Source organism: Marmota monax, unplaced genomic scaffold (genome assembly GCF_021218885.2).
Source record: "Marmota monax isolate L192 unplaced genomic scaffold, Marmota_monax_Labrador192_F-V1.1 WCK01_AAM20220418_F8-fsc00018, whole genome shotgun sequence".
Lineage (NCBI taxonomy): Eukaryota > Metazoa > Chordata > Mammalia > Rodentia > Sciuridae > Marmota > Marmota monax.
The window spans coordinates 1,883,902-1,907,814 of record NW_026692201.1 but is presented as its reverse complement, the minus strand read 5'-3'; the positions used below and the strand labels follow the sequence as shown (position 1 = coordinate 1,907,814).

The 23,913-nt window shown below is 34.2% G+C and overlaps 1 protein-coding gene across 4 annotated transcripts in view; it reads right to left on the bottom strand.

Moving 5' to 3' along the window:
* Fam169a (family with sequence similarity 169 member A) overlaps positions 1-23,913 on the bottom strand; it is a 70,746-nt gene that overhangs the window by 12,352 nt on the left and 34,481 nt on the right. For all 4 annotated transcript variants that reach the window (XM_046427025.2, XM_046427032.2, XM_058574103.1 and 1 more), the window contains 5 exons: positions 12,287-12,466; positions 4,422-4,550; positions 3,807-3,919; positions 807-846; positions 170-320 (listed from right to left, as the gene is read on the bottom strand). In XM_046427025.2, the coding sequence (XP_046282981.1) occupies positions 170-320; positions 807-846; positions 3,807-3,919; positions 4,422-4,550; positions 12,287-12,466 (613 nt within the window). The remainder of the gene's footprint in view (positions 1-169; positions 321-806; positions 847-3,806; positions 3,920-4,421; positions 4,551-12,286; positions 12,467-23,913) is intronic.

Here is a 23,913-nt window from a genome sequence, read left to right as displayed (position 1 = left end):
TCACACTGTCAAGGAAACACCTCTGGGAAGCATAATCAATAATCCTGTAGAAGAATCCAAAGATAAACTCCCACACCAAAGGCATATGCTCACAACGAAATAGTCCCCACCTGAAGTAAAAGAAAAAAATAAAATAATAATAATGGAAGTAAAATAAACAATTCTTTACTTATTTACTGAAGCTGTCAGTGAGGTCTGGGCAGTTTTTTCATCTTCCCCTTGAGAACCACTAAAGTCAGAATCCTGAAACCGCTTTCCAATCTTTGGCCGCTTTAGATGACTGCTTCGAGTACGAGTAGAAACAGGTGTTTTTTCATGACCTGAGTTAAAAATAGGAAAACTGTACTCAACTGGGGCTGTGCAGAAGGATTATCTATTAAAATACACAAAAGTTTAAGAACTATGATAGTTTACATACATTCCCACTGCTGCACAAGTTTACCCTTTCCTAACAAAGCTAAGAAAACAAGGTGTTTTTATCTAAAATAACTTAGTGAATATTTATTCTTCACATTTTCACATTACCCTCACTTTTGAAAGCAGTTTTTGCATATTCTCTTACATACTCTCCAAATGATTTTGGGAGATACTGTCATACATTACAGTCCCTATTTCACACGTAAGAAAAAAAGGGAGAGAGAGGTGTAACAGCATCCTCAGTGCTCATACACAGCAAAACCGGGGGCAGCGATGGCTTCAGGACCCAGATGTGGATCTTAGAGCTGTGTAAGTCTTCACTTCTAGTCCCACACATGCCTGATCCTCAGTATCTCAAACACTTATGATGAATCAGATGAATTTCTTACCTTCAGACGTGCTTGCAAAGCTCTCCTTTAGAGAATCAATCTAAAATAGAGATATAGATTAAAATCTAACATTTGAAATTATTTTTTCTCCCTATGGATTTATTTTCATTCAGTTTGAAAGAAAAAAAAATTTAACTTTTTCAACTAGCACTTTTCATTAAAGTTACTTTGAAAGTGAAAATGTTATGTTATAGCCTCAGTTTATTATGAACCTAAGTATCTAATAAGTTATAGGTGGAGTTTCCCAGTATTCTGTCCTCAGCCACCTGCTCTCCTCACTTTTTTACCTATCTTTATCTTAACATTTATTTGCTAATGAATCTTAATATACAACTTAAGCTCCCCATCTTCTACCCTGATTTCCAAAACTCTATTTCCAAAGGAATTACCTCCTGTGTGGACAGCCCATCCAATTTCACATACAGCCTATCCCAAAATGAATCTTATCTTTTCCCAACATTACTCCCTATGGAGGCTAATGGTAATAGCAATTCAATCATTGTAGCCAGAAACCTATGAAGCAGGACTACCTTCTTCATATCCCTCATTCAATCAATCAATCAATCATAAAGCCTGTCAATTGTGGCTGAATATCTCAGAACTACCCTATCCATTATTTTAATATGGGCCTTAATTATCTTTAATATGAACTATTCCAACAGCCTCCTCACTGGTATACCTTGTTCTAATAATATTCTAATTTTTTCTACCACAATGACAGAATGATGGTTCCCAAATTACAAACTATGTCACAGCTTTGCTTAAAATAGTAATTTTAAAACTTTAATGGTTTGTCACTGCACAGAATACAGACTTGCAAACTTTTCAGTAACAAACATCTCTTTTATATTAAACATGCCATTTTCTTTCACATCTATGTGGTTTCTTTTTTTTTACATGATATCTTCCAAAATGCCATAAGAACTTTTAGCACTGAACTCCCATATGTTCTTTTAAAGACTTCCCCTGATATATACCTCTAATCACTTGCTCAAATAATTAAGACAATTTTTGTCCTGTAATATATTTGTTTACTTACCTGTTTCCAACAATGGATTATTATTTCCCATGTATACAAGAACCATATCTTTATATGCCCAAGTACACCTACTCCATTATTAACCATCATCCATTCATTCCTCCATGTTACACTTATTGAAATCCTAACATATAGGAGGCATGCAGACTTCAGAAGCTCTATTTAAACTATGGTTGACAGTAATTAATAATATGTTTCAAAATAGCTAGGTGAAAGGAATCTGAATCTTACCAACACATAGAAAGGACACATGACTAAAGTGATGCATATGGATATAATTTGATCATAACACATTGTATACATGTATACACACTGTACCCCACAAATATGTAAAATTATTTGTGTCTAAAGATATTTAGTATATTTATAGAACACAAAGGAATAACTGAGACAAATGGTATGATAAAAAATCTTGTCTTCAAAAAGTCTATAGTTCAACTAGAAAAGATAAAGATGAATAAATAAAAGATAAGAAAAGATATACAAGCAATTCATTTAGTATTTTATGTATCTAAATAAGGAAAAGCAAATAAAAACACCATCATCACCTACAGAATAAATCATGTAGTAAATAACTACATCCCCGTGTGGTTACTGATAAAAAGAGATTTAAATATAAAGCTAAAGAGATACAAATATTTTCCTTGAACTATTTAAGCCTTAAACTAATATGAAGAATCGGAATTTCTAAAGTGAAAGAAAACTTATGCTTTCAACCTTAGACAAAGTATCACTACAATGTATTCTCATTCAAATGACACATTTAAAATTGCTTAACTTAATATTAAAATAAATAATTTCCTCCAATATATTTATGGAAAGGGAAGACTCCACTTTCTTTGATTTTATTATATTTGGCAAATACTAAATGGACCTTTGTGTATCTGAGGAATTTGGACTATAACAGAAAAGAACAGGAACTTCTTCTGCAGTACCAAAAACATCAGTTCTAGACAAGAATCTGCTAAGTCCTGTGAATTCAGTAATGAAACCTGTTCTACTTGCAGCATACCTAACATTTGTAAAGTATATCCCTTCTACAAAGACCTAGCACATATAGCCTCAAACTTGCAAAAAAAAAAAAAACCTACATAATCTTTAACCTACTATTATTTCCACTTCTAGAAATTCCTATATGCAGGGAAATAATTACATCTGCACAAAGATTCATGTATAAATGTTTTTGCTCCTGAACCAATTAAAAAGTTAAAAACTTAAATGTTCTATGTTAAGGAAATTAAAAATGCTATTATATTACATAAAAGAATATAGTGTGCTATTTCATGTTTTAAAACAGTAAAGCCATGGAAAATGCTTATAATATTATATTAACAAAGCAACTAGAATTATTTAAGAGAATAAATATATTTATAAAAATATATATAAATACATGCTGATAATGTATACTAATAAGTATACATTATAACAGTGCTATAACTGAGCAGCAGGATTGTACTATTATTGTCTTCCATATTATTTTTATTTATTCTAGATTTCCTTTAATTAGTTTGTAAAATTAGTATTAACATGATTAGCAGTGTTTTTCAAAGCAAAGTAAGTACTTAATAAACAATACACAGAAGGTGCCAAGAAAACTAATGAAGATGAAATATCTAAGTTTCTAGAAATTAACTATAACATTTAAAACTTAAATACAGCTGGACGCACCCGCCTATAATCCCAACAGCTCAGGAGGCTGAGATAGGAGGATCTCGAGTTCAATGCCAGCCTAAGCAACTCAGCAAGGCACTTAGCAACTCAGTGAGACCCTGTCTCTAAATAAAAAATATTTTTTAAAAAGGACTGGAGATGTGGCTCAGTGGTTAAGCATCCCTGGGTTTAATCCCTGGTATAAAAAAAAAAAAAAAAAAAAAAAACCCACACTAAATGTAAACTTAATCTGCTTTAAAGAAATGGAAATATCACTATTACTTCCTTTAATGAACATACAATGTACCTACAGTTAGCTGCATCTCACTGGATTGATTTTCCTCAGTTCCCACTTCATACTCTGGAACAGTTGCAAGACCATATTCTCCAGACACAAATCTTTTGGCTTCATTCTGAGAACCCACTGTGTGCAGAAAGTTTCTGAATTATAACCCAATCAATATTTGGTTTTATATAATACTGTTTGTACTGATTTTCATAAACACTCTTAAAAGCAATCTGAACAGAAAGGTACTAAAAATTTAGATGCAAATGTTTCCTCTACAGCACCTTATAATGAATTATTATTATGAAGACTCTCAGTTACCTCACATTTTAATGGTGCTAGGGAGAGATGCTTGTGATGACACACTACTTTGGCCCCCAGAAGCCTATTCTATGCTGCTTCAGTAATCTGTGTTCATTTTTGTACCCATCAATTCCTACTGGGCTGTTACATTCAGCTGGGCTCTTCTAGGTATCTTCATTACTGGTGACTTGAAAGTCAATGTATAATAAAAATTCAGACAAGAAGGTTTGTTACTAGAAAGATCTTGTAACATACCATTACTATGGACTGTAAGACACCACCATTATAAGACACTTCTTTTTAAACTGAACTGTGTTCAAGCTGAAAACACTCTCACCTGTAATTTTAAGTGTTTCTCTCTGTAATGCTCTGGTGACTGGTATTCGCTGGTACCAGTGTCCAACACCCTCTACTTCCCAAATAAGTTCGTGGTCTCCTGGATATTTTTCAAAGTATTGCTTGCAAGCTGAAAAACATATTTAGAATTTTCTAGAAATCTCAAATATCAATTGTTTTGAAAAACAGAAGATCAAAGATAAGCTTGCTAAACAGTGCTAGAATAACCCTGATATCAAAACATGACCAAAGCAACTCAAGAAAAGTATGAAACAGTCTCATATATAAGGAGAAATCCTATAAAATCTCCAGAAAAATCTATAAAATCTCAAGTTTTAACACACTGATGAATCTAAAACAACAATCAGCATATGTCAAAATGTTATCATTTATATAAAGTTTAAAAACACACGAAAAAGGGACTGGGGATATAGTTGAGAGGTAGACTGCTTGCCTTGCATGCATGAGTCCCTGGGTTCAATCCTCAGTACCACAAAGAAAAAAAAAAAAAACTAAAGAAACAAAAATGTTAAAGCCACTATGGAAAACAGTTCAGCAATTCCTCGGAAAGTTAAACATATGACCTAGAAATTTCATTCTCAGGTATATATATCCAAAAGAACTGAAAACAGAAACTCAGATATTTGTAAACAAATGTTCAAAACAACAATATACACAATAACCACAAGGAAGAGAAAACTGCAGAGTGAGGCAGTTCAAAGCCAGCCTCAGCAATTTAGCAAGGCCCTAAGCAACTTAGTAAAACCCTGTCTCAAAATAAAATATAAAAAAGTCTGGGAATATGGTTTCCGTGGTTAAGCACCCCTGGGTTAAATCCCCAGTACCAAAAGAAAGAGGGAGGAAAGAAATGTTAAATTTTATTTTACACATATATTTAACACAACAAAAAAACTTGGGAGGAAAAAAATTCAAAAGAGGCTGAAGATATAGCTCAGTTGGTAGAGTGTTTGTCTCGCAAGCACAAGGCCCTGGGTTAAATCCCCAGCACCACCAAAAAAAAAAAAAAAAAAAATTTAAAAAGTACAATAAATGGGGCTGGGATTGTGGCTCAGTGGTAGAGCGCTCGCCTAGCACGTGTGAGGTCCTGGGTTCGATCCTCAGCACCACATAATGAATAAATAAATAAATAAATAAATAAAGGTATTGTGTCCAACTATAACTAAAAAATAAAATTACAATAAACAATATTTGACTCTTCCCTTCTTTCTCTCTGCCCTCCTCCTCTCCTCTCTCTGTTCTTTGCCTCTCCTTTTCTTCGGGCAGCCCGCCAATAAAATCTCTTGGTTGAAAAAAAAAAAAAAACAATATTTGAACATAAATATGAAACCATGAGCAGAAAGGATACATACCAACTTCAGGAGTACAATTACCTCTTGGAAGAAAAGGAGAAAGAGGGAGGGAAGGCTTCAAAGAGAAAATCAATGGCGTCTACAACAGATGTTGAACAGATTGAGTATCCCTAATCTAAAATGCTTGACATGTTCCAGATTTCAGAGCTATCTGCAATTTAAAATATTTGATCTGGTTAAGCATCCCTCAACTAAAAATTCCAAATTCAAAACTTCTAGAGCCCAAAGCTACTCAAAAAAGTTTTAGATGTCAGAGCATTATTTATTTCAGATTAAGGATGCTCAACTTGTATTTAGTTCTCTAAAAATAAACTAAAACAACTAGGCAAAATCTTAATATTTTAAAAATCTGTATACTTGGATGAATGGACCCTAGTATACTATTCTATTATATGAATAAGTTATAAACATCTAGTGGAAATTCATATTTGTAGGCCTCCCCAAGTTCAGCTTAACATGTAACTGGGCATTTTCCTGTTCCTCTTTTCAAGCCACAAAGAGGGTGCCCATAGATTGTTACAAGAGAGGTTTCTATGGGGCAACGGACTTTTGAGTGAGGGAAGCTCACACATACACCTGTACACACTCACTGGCAATGTTCTGGGTATTACAGATCTAATACCCCTTATCTGCAATGCTTCAGACAGAAGTATTCTGGATTCCAGGCTTTGCTTCATATTTTGGAACATTTGCACACGCACACTGAGATATCTTGGGGTTGGGACCCAAGTCTAAACACAACACTTGTTTATGTTTCATGCCTATCCTATATACTTAGCCTGAAGGCAATTTTATTCAATATTCTTAGTGAACTATATCTTGACTACAATCCATCACATGAAATTGGATGTGGAATTTTCCACTTGTGGCATCATGTCAATGCTCAGCAAATTTCAGATTTTAGAGCATTTCAAATTTCAGGTTTTCTGATTAGGGATATCAAGCTGTAACTGCTCAGTCACCTAGGGTAAGGAAGACAACGATGGTTACTGATGGACATATACGATAAGGAAGAAAGCAACCTCTGATTTCTATCCCCTGGGTTTCTTTTTGGTTTTGTTTTTTTGTTTTTGTTGTTGTTTTTGTTTTGGGGGTTTTTTTTTTGGGGGGGGGCAGTTAACCATAGCACAGTATAGAAACAAGCAACATACGAAACAAATTATAATATCTGACTCCAGTCTTTTGATACAAAGCCCCTAAAACTCTTGTAATTTCCTGAGTGATGTGATTATTAAGAAAACCTTTTGAAAGTAAAATAAAGATGTTGTGTCCACCAAAAACTAAAAAATAAATATTAAAAAATTCTCTCTCTCTCAAAAAAAAAATAAAAAATAAAGGTATTTTGTCTAACTACAACTAAAAAATAAATATTGAAAAAAATTTAAAAAAAAAAAAAAAAAACCTTTTGGTTTCTGCCCTGGTTCCTGAAACACAGCTCCTAACACCCTTGTGAATAAAGGTGACCAGAGAATCCTTTGATCTAATATTTGGTCTCTGACCTCTGTTTCTGACAGAGAGCTCCTAAATTCCTTGGAATTTCCTGGGTGTTAAGAGTGTTTTCTGTTCCAAAACAGCAACTCTTGGTGGAGACTGGTCACCAGAAAGTAAAGCCATGATAGAAATAAGCTTGGAGATTTCAGCCCCACTCCCCATTCTCTAGAGAGAGGACGCCCTTTATCACTCATATGAAATAAAATACATTATGTAAATAATGTATTTGCTTAATAAGGTTGCTTAAATAAGGTTTGCTGTATGAAGTCTAACATTTATGCAGGTACACAGTTTATAAACACAGAAGTATGTCTGCAAAGATGCATAAGAAACTGGCAATATTATTTGCCTCAGGAGCAGAAATGATGATTGAGAGGACAAAATGGTAAACTTCTTACTGAAATACCGTTCATATCTTACATTTTCTGACTGTACTTCCTATTTAGTGGAAATAATTCAGTTATTAAGTTATAAAATGTGACCAAAATAAATATTTAAAACAAAAAATTTTAACAAATTAACATAAATATAAAAATTATTGTTAAATTAAAAATAGGATAAGCCAATCCTAAAGAACCAAAGGCCAAAGGTTTTCTCTGATATGCAGATGCTAATTCAAAATGGGGTGGGGGGGAGAATAGAGGTATTTTAGACTAGACAGAGGGAAATGAAGGGAGAGGAGGGGGCAAAGAGGTAGGAATGACAGCAGAATGAATCGGACACTATTACCATATGTGTATACATGATTATATGATCTGTGTCTTGTAAAACCAGATGAATGAGAAGTTATACTCCATTTATGTATGATGTGTCAAAATGCATTCTACTGTCTTGTTTAACTAATTAGAATAAAAAATATTTTAAAAAACTGACAGGACAAAAAAATAAAATAAAAATAGGATAAGATGAACTAAGGTAGATTTTGGATATGTAACATTCTAATCTTAATAACCCTTAGATTTATTCAAAGTATTTTTACCTTGTTTTGTTGTTGTTCTTGACAGCTATTTCAATTTGCATTATGTCACTCAAGGAAAAATTTAAGTTACAAGTTGAGTATCCTTTTTCCAAAATGCTAGGGACCAGAGTGATTCCAATTTCAGATATTGGGAGAACAAAGAGGTAGAAATATTTCATATACATAATGAGATATCTTGGATATGACCCAAGTCAAAATGCAAAATTCATTTATGTTTTATATACACTCCTTATGCACATAACCTGAAGGTAATTTTACACAATATTTTAGATAATTTTGTGCATGAAACAATTTCATGGTGTAGAATTTTCACCTTGTGGCATTATATCAATTCTTTAAAAATTTCAAATATTAGAGTAATTCAGATTCTAGATTTTCAGATTAGGGATGTTCAATTAGTAATAATCTCAATAAGTATTTACAAAACTTCTTTTTTTTTTGAGAGAGAGAGAGAGAGAGAAAGAGAGAGAGAGAGAGAGAATCTCTTTTTTTAATGTTTATTTCTTTTTTTTTTAGTTTTTGGCAGACACAACATCTTTGTTTGTATGTGGTGCTGAGGATCGAACCCAGGCCGCACGCATGCCAGGCGAGCGCGCTACCGCTTGAGCCTCCCCAGCCCACAAAACTTCTTTTAATTGGTGAAAAGTCAGAGACTCTATTTGGCAGCAGAAATAGTTCCAAATTTTTTAAAAATCATACATTAACTAAGTTGTAGAAAATCTTGGCCTATTTATTTCATGTATCTACAGTACTATGCAAACCAATTTCATATACGAAGGTGATCATCTACTCTAGATCAACTCCCCCTCCCACACCTGGCACTCACTACCTATTTGGAGAGTGAACAAATTTATCTCTTTCTTTAAAAACCTGCAATGTAGCCAGGCACAACACACCTGTAATCCCAGTGACTCAGGAAGCAAAGGCAGGAGATCTTAGTTCAAAGCCAGCCTCAGCAACTTAGCAAGGCACTTAGCAACTCAGTGAGACCCTGTCCCCAAATAAAATACAAAAAAGGGCTGGGGATGTGGCCCCAGGGGTTAAGCACCCTGGTACAAAAAAAAAAAACTTGCAATGTAAAATACTTCAATATTCCTAAAACATCCAAAAGTATTACTGGAAGCAACTGGAAATCACCAAAGAACTACTGGACATAACTGCAACATCAAGGAACTACTAATAAAGTTTAAAAATTGAATGAAATCTACCTTTTCAAATGTAGTAAGCGCTGTTTCTTCCAACAGAGTCAGAAAGAGAAATATAGTGATGCAGGGACCACATAGATTAAAATAGGAGTATTAGAAGGAAGACCAAAAAGAAGACATAGAGAGGACAAGGAAGGAGGAGAAGGGAAGGGAAAAGGGAGACAATGGGGAATGAAAATGACCAAATTATGTTATGAATATGTACAAATATGTCACGATGAATACTACTCTTCTGTATAATTAAAATGTGCCAATAAAATTTATACTTTTAATTATTTTCAGATTTCAAATTCTTACAAAATTATATAGATGATATCAATAAAACACTGTGAGAAACTCTCTTATTTAAACTGAAGGAAAAATGAAGAGCTCAAGCTCATCAAGACTTCACAAAGACAGAAATCAGCAAATACTCATCTATAATTCATTCTTCTTGTCATTACAAAATCATAGAAAAGACTAATACTAAGAAGGTAATCTACCTGCAGGGGATGTCTTTGCATTCCTCTCCCAAATTCAGTAAAGGGGTAATTAAAATAATCTAATTCAGAATTATCCTAGGGCATGCAATGCCCATATTACTCCCCCGAATGGAGCTAGAGAGAAAATGATTCAAAATGGGCAGGTAACATCCAGCTTTTTGGATCACTTTTGATATTAGAGTGGGAGGGAGGACTTGGAATAAAAAGGTCTTCAGTGGAAATAAACATCGGATGTTGGACTGACAAAAATCAGTAATAAATAATATTTTATATTTCTAAATTAATTATTTTCCAGGATTAAATCTTACATCATTAAAAAAAAAAAAGGAGCTGTATGGGCTTAAATCACCTAATGGTTTTTAAAACATCACCAAATGGTATATTTATTCAATATAAACTAAACAATATTGAAAATTATTACAGTTATAATGAATCCACATTAATGACTTCCACAATGAATAAGGAAGTAAATTTCAGAAGAATTCACAGAATATATATTTATATAAAGTCTTAAAATACGTAAAACAATATAATATATTGTCTGATAATACACACATATGTATTAAAGGTCTAAGAAATGCATGGAAAAAGTAAATGCTAAACTGAGAATAGCACCTGTCTCACGAAAGGGAATGTGTTCAACTGAGTGAACAAGAGGCTTCAAGTGTAGTAGCAACAATGCATTTCTCATGAAAGGTACATGCTGAAAGGTGTATGAGTACTTGTTACCTCATTCTTTATACTTTTTTAATTTTTTTTTTAGTTTTGATGGACACAGTACCTTTATTTATTTATTTTACGTGGTGTTCAGGATTGAACCCAGTGCCTCATAATATGTGAGGCAAGCACTCTGCCACTGAGCCAAACCCCAGCTCTCTTTATACCTTTTTATGTCTGGAATTTTGTTTTTGTTCATTAAAAAGTTACCACAGACAGGGGCTAGGGCTGTAGCTCAGTGGTAGAGCGCTTGCCTTGCAGGTTTGAGGTTCAATCCTCAGCACCACATAAAAATAAATAAAATAAAAGTATTGTGTCAAACTACACCTAAAAAAAATTTTTTTTTTAAAGATACCACAGACAAATAACCCAATGGGAAAAAAAATGGTCAAAAGATCTCAATAAACATTTCTCCAAAAATGACATATAAATGGTCAATGCTAACATGAAAAGATGCTCAACATAAATCAAAACAATAAAATGCCATTTCATATTCACTAGGCTGACTGTAATAAAAACAGATAACAAATGTTGGCAAGAGGGTAGAGAATGTACGCAATCCTATTGTTATGATGTGGATATGAAATATTCCCCAAAAGCTCATATATGGGACAATGTAAGAAAATTTAGAGGTGAAATGATTGGGGCATGAGAGCATTAATCCAATCAGTGAATTAATCACCAGACAGGGATTAACTGGAGTGGTAATGGAAGGTAGATAGGTTGTGTGCCTTTAAGGTATATATTTTGTCCTAGTTGAGCAGAGCAAGTGATATCTCTCTGTCTATGTCTGTCTCTGTCAGTATCTCTCTCTCTCTACTTCCAGGTGTCATGTTCCCAGGCGCTTCCCTCCACCACACCCTTCCACCATGATGTTCTGCCTCACCTCAGGCCATGAAGAATGGAGTCAGCCTTCTATGGATTGACAATCTTTTAAAACCATGAACCCCCAAATTAACTTTTCCTCCTTAAAATTGTTCTTGTCAGGTCTTTTGGTCACAGTGATGAAAAAGCTGACTAAAACACTCACATACTGTTTATGGAAATACAAAATACTGCAATCATTCTGGATCAAAATGTTGTATATCTATACAATGGAATATTATTCAGCCATAAAAAGAAATGAAGTATTAATTCAGGCTACAACATGGATGAACTCTGAAAGCATTATACTAAGAAAAAGCCAAATACAAAAGGTCATATACTACGTGATTTCATTTATATGAAATCTCTAGAATGGCTAAATCCAGAGACAGAAAATAGATAAGAGGTTGCCTATCATGGGATGTTAAAAAAAGGGGGTTGAGGGGAATACAGCATGGCTTCTAATTGGTACAAGGTTTCTTTTGGGGTGATGAGAATGTTCTAGAGTTAGTACTTAAAGCTGCACAGCCGTGAACAATCACTGAATTGTACATGTTAACAGGGTGAATTTTATGGTATGAGCCACCATAATCCCCGAAAGTCATATATCTGAGATCAAGGCACATTTATAAAATTAAAAGAGTAAAAAATTCCAAATTTATTTAATATTGCTAATATACACTTATATAACAATTCAGGAGAAACAAGCTGGAAGTGACAATAAGACCAGCTCACCCTTTTCAACTTACTCCACTGACCTGTATACATGAGAGAAGACAGTGGATACCGCAAACCAAGTGCATCTTCTGTGAAGGAATCTACGAAGTCCTCCAGCATATGAAGCCCAAAATCTTTGCCTCTGAATTTCTTTCTTATGAACATTGTATCAAGAACTGGCAGTTGGTAACTTTGGGTAAGAAATGAGGCACATATGCTTCCTGTGGTAGTAAGAACAGAAACCCAACAATTTTTCACATTAAAAAGTACATATATATTTAGTGAAACTGAGTTAACAATCTTCCCAAAAACATTTATTTTTTTCTACATCAAGAAGGTTATGAATTTTATAACGTGTTTTCCAGCTTTTACTACTTATCACAATGCATACATACAAGGAGAACTATGTATTTTCTTTGCCAACAGCATTATGTAACATAGGACAAATACTGTTTACTGACATGTAAACAGTATACATATAGTCAACAGTATACTTGACTATATGTACTATATGTACTATCATTGTCTATAGACATACAACTTTCAAACTCAAATATCAAAATTTCAAATTCAAAACAGTATTTGATGATTTTGTAACCTTAAGTATTTACTTCAAACCTTAGAACCTGAACATTCAACATTGCCCTTCACTTTCTCCCTAATGAGTATCATCTCATTTGATCTATTTGTTAATGATAGAAAGTATTCAGTTCTCAAACTTTTAAGAACTCTGACTAATTGGGGACATTAGAAATGGCTAAGTAGGCAAACTTTTTCTGTGAATATATTTCTAAATACATTTTATATGTCAGGAAATAATTTGTGGTCTCCAAGTATGTCTCTATTGTAAAGTATGGCTGATTTCTTTTAAGAATCCTGGTATATATATTTGGGTTCTTACCACCCCAAATGGATATCTGAACTCCTTTAATATGCATGAAGACAGTCTGCCAAGTTGAGGACAGATGACAGGGTTTCCCACTTTCCATTACTTTTAGAATTCATAATTAAAAAATCAATATTCTCCCTCTTGCCTCAAATAAACTAATTCATAGTATTTTGGAAAATTCTAACAATGTAATTCCAATAAGAAGCAAAATGTCAGATAATATCTCACTGACTTCTACCAATCATATCATTTGATGAGTTGACTGATAAAACAAGACTTTACAGTTCAACCAAATAATATTGAATTATTTATGATTTAATTTATGATTTATGATTTAATTGGAGAATTTCAATAACTTCTTATAACAATCTCCAAGACAATCAATTAATGTAAATTTAGAGGACTGGGGTTGTGGCTCATTGGTAGAGCGCTTGCCTGGGATGCGTGTGGCCCTGGATTCGATCCCTGGCACTCCATAAAAAAATAAACAAATAAAATAAAGGTACTATGTCCATCTACAACTAAAAAAAATTTTTTAAACTAAATAAACAATAAATAAATTTAGAATACATAATGAATATTTTATAATATACTTAGATCTTAATTACCAACATGGACTTAGAATGTTTCTAGGAGACTAAATATCTCACATTAACCTAAAAGTAGTTCCATCAACACGCTTAAATGACCATTACTAGTTTTTAATGCCTTGAAAACAGAGTTTTCTCATAGCAAAAGAGACATTATTATTAGTAGCAGTTCAAGTTCAAAGTACACAAGAAGGACAAATAAGAAAAGGCACTATCTACCTGGTTTTCAATACAAAACCCAAAGATCTATAATTGTTAATTGTGTATGCCTTGAGTTTCTTACAAGAGAATACTAATTACATGAAGGAACTTTCCTATAAGTTGTCTTATTTCACAGTAATATTACTTCTAGGTGAGAAAAGGTAAATTCTTCAATCTAAAATGCTCACTTATGGAATAGTGTTCATGAAGTTTAAAGTTCTTACTACTATCAACTCATCACATACATGTTCATCTTAAAAATAGCATTCTGGTTCTCTTTACTTGCCTATACTTTAAATACTTAAACCTCTCCAGGGTTCAATGTACATGTTACCAGAAATATCAACAGTTGCAGAAAGCATAATTACCTAGTTTAAAAAAAAAAAAAAAACCCACAACCTGTGGCACCAGGTGAAGATTTCATTGAAATTATTAACTTAAATCAAATTTCATAGCACATATGATAAACTGAATATTTGTATTCCTCAAAATTCCATCTTTGAGCTCCTCTCTACAAATGCTCTCTATGGGTAATCTTATCCATTCCCAAGGTTTCTGCCATTTATGCAAACACTAATGTCTATCTTTAACTTCTACAATGCAGGATAAATGTAAAGAAATCAAAAGTCACATGAACATTTCTACAGCCAGAGAAAAAAACATGACAAAGCCCAATAACCATGATAACAATAACCTACAAAAAATATACTGCTAACATCATAGTAAATAGTAAAAGACTAGATATTTCTGCCTAATCAGGAATGAGACAAGGATGGTCACTCTTACTACCTACATGTACATGATATAATTTTGTTTGAGCAAAAATATTAAGGAATCCATTAATAAACTATGAAAACTAAAAAACTACAAACATTGTTAAAAGAAATCAAAAACACCTAAGTAAAAGAAAAGTGATTCTATGTACATGGAGCTGAAAAGAAATTTTGACATTAAAATGTCAAAATTTCCCAAACTGGGCTAGGGTTGTAGCTCAGTGGTGGAGTGCTTGCCTAGCACGCATAAAGCACTGGGTTCATGCCTCAGCACCATATAAAAAGAAATAAGTAAAAAATAAAGGTAATGTGTCCATCTACAACTAAAAAAAAAAAAATTAAAAAATAAAAAATAAATTTCCCAAACTGACCTATAGGTTTAAACTCTGAGCTAGATTTCTTTGCAAAACTAACTTGCTAATCCAAAAATTCACATGGACATAAAAAAGATCCTAAATACCAGAACAATTATGGCAAAAAACTTCCCAATTTCAAAACATACTATAAATCTATGGTCATCAAGACAGTGCACTGATGGTAGGAATATAGATACAGGGTTCAACAGAACAGAAGTGAGGGTACAGAAACAAACACTCTTTCATGGTCAATTAATATTCCTATAGAGGAACAAGACAATTTTATAGGGGGAAGTCTTTCCAATGAACAGTGCCAGAACGACTGAATGTTCACAAACTCAAAAGAATGATGTTAGACCCTTCCTTGTACCATATACAAATCATAACAGCAAACAGACCATAAATTTAAATTAATGAGCTAAACTATAAATATCTTAGAAGAAAGCAAAGGTGTAAGCCTTCATCATCTTGAGTTAGACAAAGTCTTCTCAGAACACTAAAAGTACAAATGACAAAAGAAAAAGTAGATACAATGGACCATATCAAGATGAAAAACTTAAATGGTTCAAAGAAAACCATCCAGAAAATAAAAACACAACCCACAGAATGGGAAAAATTACTTCCAAATTACATATCAGAATAACTGTATTCCAAATACTTAAAGAACTCTTACAACTCAAAGACAACAACTAGATTAGCTATTTCCAGGGACTGTGTGTACGAGAAAAGGGAATGACTGCTAATGAACACAAGGATTCTCTTTTTTTCTTTTTTTCAAGTAATGAAAATGTTCTGGGGGCTGGGGATATAGCTCAGTTGGCAGAGTGCTTGCCATGTAAGCACAAGGCCCTGGTTCGATCCCCAGCACCAAATAAATAAATAAATAAATGAGTGAGTGAGTGAGTGAATGCGGCCCGTGATTCTGGATTGGATCCCCATTAAGGATTTAAAAAAAAAAAAAAAGGAAGAAAGAAAATGCTCTGGAATTAGATAGTAACTGAAAATAGAATGAGAAATGAAGACATGTACACATCCTTAAACATCATAGCAGCATCATTCAAAATAGCTTTAAAATCAAAGTTAATCAACTAATGAAAGACAAAACTGTTGAATCATATAAGAGAATATTATTTAATCATGAAAAGGAATGAAGTGCTGATACATGCTGCAATGCAAATGAGACTTGAAAACATTATGCTAAGTAAAAGAATTCAGACCCAACTAGGCTCATATTATATTATTTCATTTATTTGAAATGTTCTAAATAGTACAAAGTTTCTTTTGGGGTGATGAAAACTACCTAGAATTGGTTGTGGTAGCAGTTGCACGATTGTGTAAATGCACTAAAAAAATTGAATCATACACCTTAAATGGGCAAATGGTGCCATATATGAATGTCTCAAAAGCCATCATAAATGTTAATAAAACAAAATAGCAATTTATACACATGACTCCAATAAACCCTTTAGTCAGATTTTTCATAGACTGTTCTAAAAACAGTTCCTCCACCAGTTCACCAATTTCTCAGAAAACCTCACCACCATTTGCCTAGTTACCCAGAGCAAAAAGTTTAGAACCCATCCTTGACTCCTTTCCAGTCCATGTACATCTATCAGAAAGTCTGAGGCAGTAATAACAATACTCCTATCCTAACTCCTTTTGCCCAAGCTCACCATCACCATTCACTAAGGGTTTCCACAACAACCAACAGAATTTTCAACCCTGCCGTATCTCTGCATGCCTTCACCTGGTTTCCCACACAGCAGCCAGGGACCTTGTTTAATAAATATATATATTTAGTTGCAGTTGGACACAATACCCTTATTTATTTATTTTTGTGTGGTGCTAAGGATTGAACCCAGTGCCTCTACAACTGAGCCATAACCCCAGCCCCCAACCAGGGACCTTTTGGGGGCTGGGATTATAAGATAATTCCACCCCCATTCTTAGAACTCTTCATGGTTTCCCATCATCCACAGGACAGTTTTCAAACTCCTTCTTTGGCCTAGAGACCTTTCAGGATACAGCTCCTGACTCTCTCCAACTCCCTGTCATTCATTCCCTGTACTCTAACCACACCAGCCTTCTCCCTATTACTGAAGCACTCCAAACTTATCTCTGCCTCAGGGCTTCTTCATTAGTTCTTGCCTGCAAGTCTCTTCTGAAATTTCACACATTTCATTATTCTGTCACTTCCTTCCTTCAGAAAGGCTTCCCTAGCCATTATTTTAAAAATGATATCCACTCATACACAATCTAATCTTTTAATCCACTAGACTTTTCTTCATAGCACCTGACAGAATATCATCGGCTTGTGCATTCATTGCTATCACCTCTAAAATCTAAAATTTCCTAAGGACAGAGTTTATGAAATTTTTACTATCTCTCAATTTCTCCCTCTTAGCTCTCTCTCCTAACTTCCTGTCAGCCTGAGGTGACTTTTCTCTGTCAGCAGATTAACATTTCCTTTTAAACTTTCAGAAAATCAATGATCACATCTGAGGGGAGTACCTTTTTGCCAGCCCATTTCCTGGTTATGTCTGCTAACCTTAGGCTGTTTTCAGTAACTGACATCCCTACATCAATATTCACACTTACACACTCTTTAAACAATAGTGTTTTTTTAATATATTTTTTTTTTAGTTGTAGATGGACACAATATCTTTATTTATTTATTTTTTGTGATGCTGAGGATCGAACCCAGTGCCTCACACATGTGAGGCAGGTGCTCTACCACTGAGCTACAGTCCCAGCCCTTTAAACAATAGTTTTGACTGAGCTCATCCACACTGAAAATATTATACTGAGTTCTGGGGTCCACATACATATGCATGCCTCTCCCACATCCACCAGTTTACATTTCCAAGTATGTATGTCTACTTGCATGTCCCACAGGAACACTGACCTTTCCATGTCAGACTATCACCAAAACTGCTCCTCCTTTTGTACTCCCAGTCTTAGTCAATGGCCAATACCTAGGTACCCACGCCAAATCAACTAGATAACCCTGCTCCACCACTCCCTCCCCACACACAGGCAATGGAGTCACTGCACTGTCCATTGAAAAATCTGTTTCCATCTCTATTCCTACAGCTAATGACAGCCTTGACTTCCAAAGACAATTTTTCAACTCATCATCCAAGGCCTACACAAATTATGTCCCTAAAATATTCCATCATGTTTCTCCATATATAAAATTCTTTGAGAGGTTGCTGGCCAATAAAATGCCAAACATCTTAGAGCATTTAGGACTGTACACAATGAAATCTTCATCTATACCTCCCTTACTTTTCAGTCTCACAGCTTATTCAGGGTGTAGCCCAGATACACCCTAAACTTTCATGACTTTATATAGAAATAGCCTGTAAGTGTTTATTTAATAAGACTATTCTTTCCCTTTCTATCTTCTCTAACTAGGGATAGTTATCCCTCCAAAGACACTTTTAAATATCATTTTCTCAGTGACACATTTCTCCAGCTAGAATTAACTCTTCAATGAATGCTATTATTGACACCTCAAACACACCACTTAACAAACTGGACTGTAATTAGATGTTTACTGACTAAAGTTTTCTGCCTCGCTCACTAGATATTTGGTACTTTGAGGGATGAACCCATACCAGTTGGTCATCTTTGTGTCTCAATACTATCTCCTCAATAAACAAAGCCCTTAAAGGAAGTATGCTTTTTAGATAGCTAGATCTTTACCTGAATAAAAAACCTATCTCATTTCTAACAGCACATTTCAGGAGCCCCAGACTCCCACTTGGCTTGCTCTATTCCCTAGGAAAATGACTATGACCTGGGAAGATGCTAAGTCCCTAACATATAACCACCAAAAAACTTCAGCTACATTTTGCCTTTAGCTGTATCATCAGTCTTTATCATTCAATATAAAAATAATCTTAAAATAGACCAGAAATCTTAATTTTAGTAAACAGAAAGTAAGTAATGTGTCTAAAAATATAGGAAGACGGGAAATCTCCCTCAAAAAAGACCAAAAGTCATAAGGAAAACTGACTCTCAGATGAGGAGGGGGAAAAGCACTTCCATTATATTTGGTATTTCAAATGGAGACTACAAAAAGCAAATAAGGGGTTGGGGATGGGGTTGTGGCTCCGTGGTAGAGTGCTTGCCTTGCATGTGCAAGGCGCTGGATTCGATCCTCAGCACCACATAAAAATAATAAAATGGAGGTGTTGTGCCCAACTACAAAAAAACTATTTAAAAAACGTATGGGGCTGGAGCTGCTGTTCAGTGGTAAAGCACCTGCCTGGCATGTGTGAAGCCCTGGGTTCAATCCCCAGCACCTCAAATAGATAGATAGATAGATACATAGATACATAGATAGACAGATAGATAGACAGATAATCTGCTGACAACTAAAAACATATTTTTAAAAACTGGCAAAAAATGAACAAGTACACCCCGTAGTTCCAATTACAAATCCCTTTAGTGAATTAACCTTACAGTAGTTGTTTGAATTGTGCTTCCCCAAAGTATGGGTCTTCAGAGTAGATCCAAATGGTTCAGTTGAAGCCAAATAATCAAGTGAATTTCCAAAATGCTAATTTTGGTTTTGGGGATTTTGTTTGTTTCTCTCAGCTTGTCTACATTAAAGTGTGGTGTCAGCTTATATGAATGTATATATTTATACATTTCCTGACAAGGCAAAATGTCGTAAAAATTAGGAAAGCAAGAATTATGCACTCAAAGAGAATATTAAGGCCATCTCAAAAGTGAGATTTTTATTATTAATAACAATATAAGACTTTCATTGTTTTCTAGTCAGCATAGCCCTTTTAACAGTCCTCGTAATTAATGGGATGGCTGAAGATTATTATTAAAGTTCAGCTAGTTTTGTGGTAGACATTGATTAGACTCTGGGTATAGTTCCATCTTTTGAAAGATTTTGGTTTTCCATACTTGCATAAATATCAAAACAGATTCTACTGTCATGTATAACTAAAAAGAACAAATTTTAAAAAGAAAATATTTAGGTCTTATTTTAATTAAAGTTACACAGGTACAATAGCCCTAGAACACTTTTTAGGAAAAAAAGCTGTTCTGTGACCCAACCCCCTCTCTGATCCAGATTCCTAAATATACTTCGTATCCTCCAGATACTTACCTGGTCTTTCTCTTATTTACATCAACCCCTCCCAATGACTTGCTGCTACTTCTTTCATTTTAAGCAAAATCAACTGACTTCCCAGTATGGAAGAGAACTTAACTCTTAAATAGATTCACAGACCCTGATCTCAGCTCTACCATAAACATACCTCCTATACATGCCCCTATACAGTCATTCCAAAATAGTAATTTCTAATTTTAGTTAGTCATATCTATGTAAATACTTTAGACAACTAAGCCATGTGTTGTAGTTGTTTCTTCCTTTCTGCATTTGCCATGTAAAGCTGCATTTGGCCACAATGGAAACAATAGGTCCAGAATTATGACACAGCTCTGGATCTGGGGGTCCCTTTTCTCTCCTTAGTTTCCTAATCTTTCTATTTTTCTTTATTGCTTTCTTATTTTGGTAGAGCACAAACTCTACTCATTTCTAAAAGAAAAATGCATGAAGGCTAAATTATTGAGAAGGTCAACTAGAAATTTTTTACTTTCACACTTCACTGAAACTTGAGGCACAGAATTACCCTAGAAATATTTTTTCTCAATATCTTAAAGTGCTGCACTTGAGAAATTATTATTATTATGATTTTAGATCTTTCATATAAATCTTTCACTCTCTGGAAACCCACTGTCTTTTCTTTATCCCAAATCTTTGGAAATTTTATAATAATCTTAGTATAGGTCTACTGCTCTTCATCATGATGGATGCTCAATCTGGAAATGTTCTAATGATCTATAGTGCTGAGAAATTTTCTTAAATTATTTCATTGGTAATTTCTTTTAGTTTCTCTGTTCTCTTCTTCAAACATCTATTATTCACATTGTTCCTCTATTTTTTTCTTTTGTATGATCCGTCATTTAGGGCTTTATTGTTGTTTTGCTCTCCGTTCTACTTAATTGCTCAATTTTATCTTCCTTGTACTGATTTTTTTTTTTTTTTTTTTGATAACAAGATTTGAACTCAGGGGTACTCAACCCCTAAGCCACATCCCTAGCCCTATTTTGTATTTTATTTAGAAACAGGGTCTCATTGAGTTGCTTAGCACATCACCATTGCTGGGGCTGCTTTGAACTCCCTATCCTCCTTTCCTCAGCTTCCCAAGCTGGTGTGATTACAGGCTTGCACCAGTGCACCTGATTTTTGCATTAAATTTTAATATCCAAGAGGTCAATGAACATCCTTTTAATATATATTGTTTTCATTTTCATGAAATGTATAGTGGGGCGTACTGACCATGAGCACCAAGGCAGGCTAATCTGGCCCTGGGGCCTTTCCCAACAGAAGCACTTAATATTTTTAGACTTTTATTTTCTTCTTAACCTTGTCAAATTTCTCAAAAAAAAAAAAAGTTTTTTGGTCATGTAACCATTAAAATAATTTTGAAATATCACATATTCACACATCTAACATTTCCATCTTAAGTTTCAATGATTACAAAGGATGTCAATTTTTGCATATTGTCAATATTAACTTTTTGAAAATATATTTAAGATAATTTTAAACTCACAAAAATTACAAAACTATTACAAAGACCTCTGTTACCAAACTTCCCCTAATATTAACATCTTCCATAGCCAAATACTATTATCAAAACCAGAAAGCTGATATTAAACCATTTACTATGGACTTTATTTGAATTTCAACAAATTTTCCACTAATGTCCTTTTTTTGTTGCAGAAACCTTTTTAAGTTTGGTTGCTTCCGGACTTCCAGATTCAGATTTCAGCATTCCATTTCCACAAGTTTAACCTTTTCCCAGACTATAATATTTGCTGTTACACCTACCCTCTTTTTCACTATGCCATTTTGGATTTATGTTGTTTATGTTCTATTTTTGAAGAGTCTCAGAATCATGTTTCAAGATGTCCATGTAAACTCCTTTTAATAGAATTTAAAGGCATTGATAACAAAGGGCAATAAAGAACCATGAAAATACACTGCACTACAGAGTTCAGTTTGATAATTCCTTCAAGTAAAGTAACACAGCCCTCAATGAATATTCCTTTATGTTTTTGTTGTCTCTTTAGTGGTAATGAAAATGGGAACAGAGGATGGTGCATGTGTTCAAAACACCATCCTTTTTTTTTTTTTTTTTGCTTATTTTATAGTTATATATAATGTGGGGCTCATTTTGACATGATCATACCTGCATGGAATGTAATTTGCTCCATTTCAGTCTCTAGTACTTCTTCTTTTCCTACCCTCCAACCTCCCCCTGTTTACTTCTCTCCTCTACTGGTTTTCCTTCAAATATATTGTTTTTAAAAGTGGTGTTTTACAGATACACAAAGATGGAATTCACTATGGAATATTCATATATGTACAACAGAATAATTTGGTCAATTTCATTCCACAATTCCTTCCTTCTCCTGACCCTCCTACCTCCCCCCATAATACCCTTCCTCTAGTACTGATCTCTCACCTATATTCACAGTATACCCCCCCACACACACATGCATTTTTCTCCTTATTTTTCTCTAGCTTCCACATGAGAAGACATTTGACCCTTAAATGAATCAGGATTATTTCACTTAGCACGATGTTTGCTAGGTCCACATTTCCCAGCAAATGTCTTACTTTCATTATTCTTTATGGATAAACTCTCTTGTGTATATATGCCACATTTTCTTTATCCATTCATCTAGACAGACACCTAGGATGGTGCCATAACTTGGCTATTATTAGTTGTGCTGCTACAAACACTGATGTGCCTGTATCACAGAAGTATGCTAATTTTAGTTCTTTTGGATAAACACTAAGAAGTAGGATAGCTGGGTCATACAGTGGTTCTATTCCTAGTCTTCTGAAGAATCTATAAACTGCTTTCCAAAGTGATCCTACTATGGGGCTGGGGATGTGGCTCAAGCGGTAGCGCGCTCGCCTGGCATGCATGCGACCCAGGTTCGATCCTCAGCACCACATACAAACAAAGATGTTGTGTCTGCCGAAAACTGAAAAATAAATATTAAAAAAAAAAAAAGTCTCTCTCTTTTAAAAAAAAAAAAAAGTGATCCTACTAATTTGTAGTCCCAACAACAATGTATGAGTATTACTTTTCCCTCCCATCCGACATCCGTGCCAGCATTTACTATTTGTATTTTTATCACTGTCACTCTAACTGGAGATGAAATCTCAATGCAGTATTCATTTGCATTTCACGACTGCTAAGGATGTTGAACATTTTTTCATGTATTTGTTGGCTGTTTTTATTTCTTCTTTTGAGAAAATGTCTCTTTATCTCTTTTACCCATTTATTAATTAGATGAGGAGGTTTTGTTTTGTTTTGTTTGTTTGTTTTGGTGTTGAGTTCTTCATGTATTCTGGATATTAATCTCCTATGAGAGGAACAGCTGGCAAAGATTTTCCTTATACTCTGTAGACTCTCCCTTTATGCTCTAAACTATTTCCTTTGCATAATCTTTTTAATATGATATCACCCCACTTACTGATTCTTGTTTTTATTTCTTGAGGTTTAGATGTCTTGTTAAGGAAGTTGGTGCCTGAGTCAATATGATGGGAATGTTGGCCCTGTTTTCTTCTAGCATTTCAATAGTTTCTGGCTCAATTACTAGGTACTTTGATCCACTTTGATTTGACTTCTGTACAGGGTCAAAGATAAGGTTTAGTTTAATTCTTCTAACACATGGATATCAAGTTTTCCCAGAACCATTTGTTTAAAGGGCTATATTTTCTCCAACATATATTTCTGGCACCTTTGTTGAGTA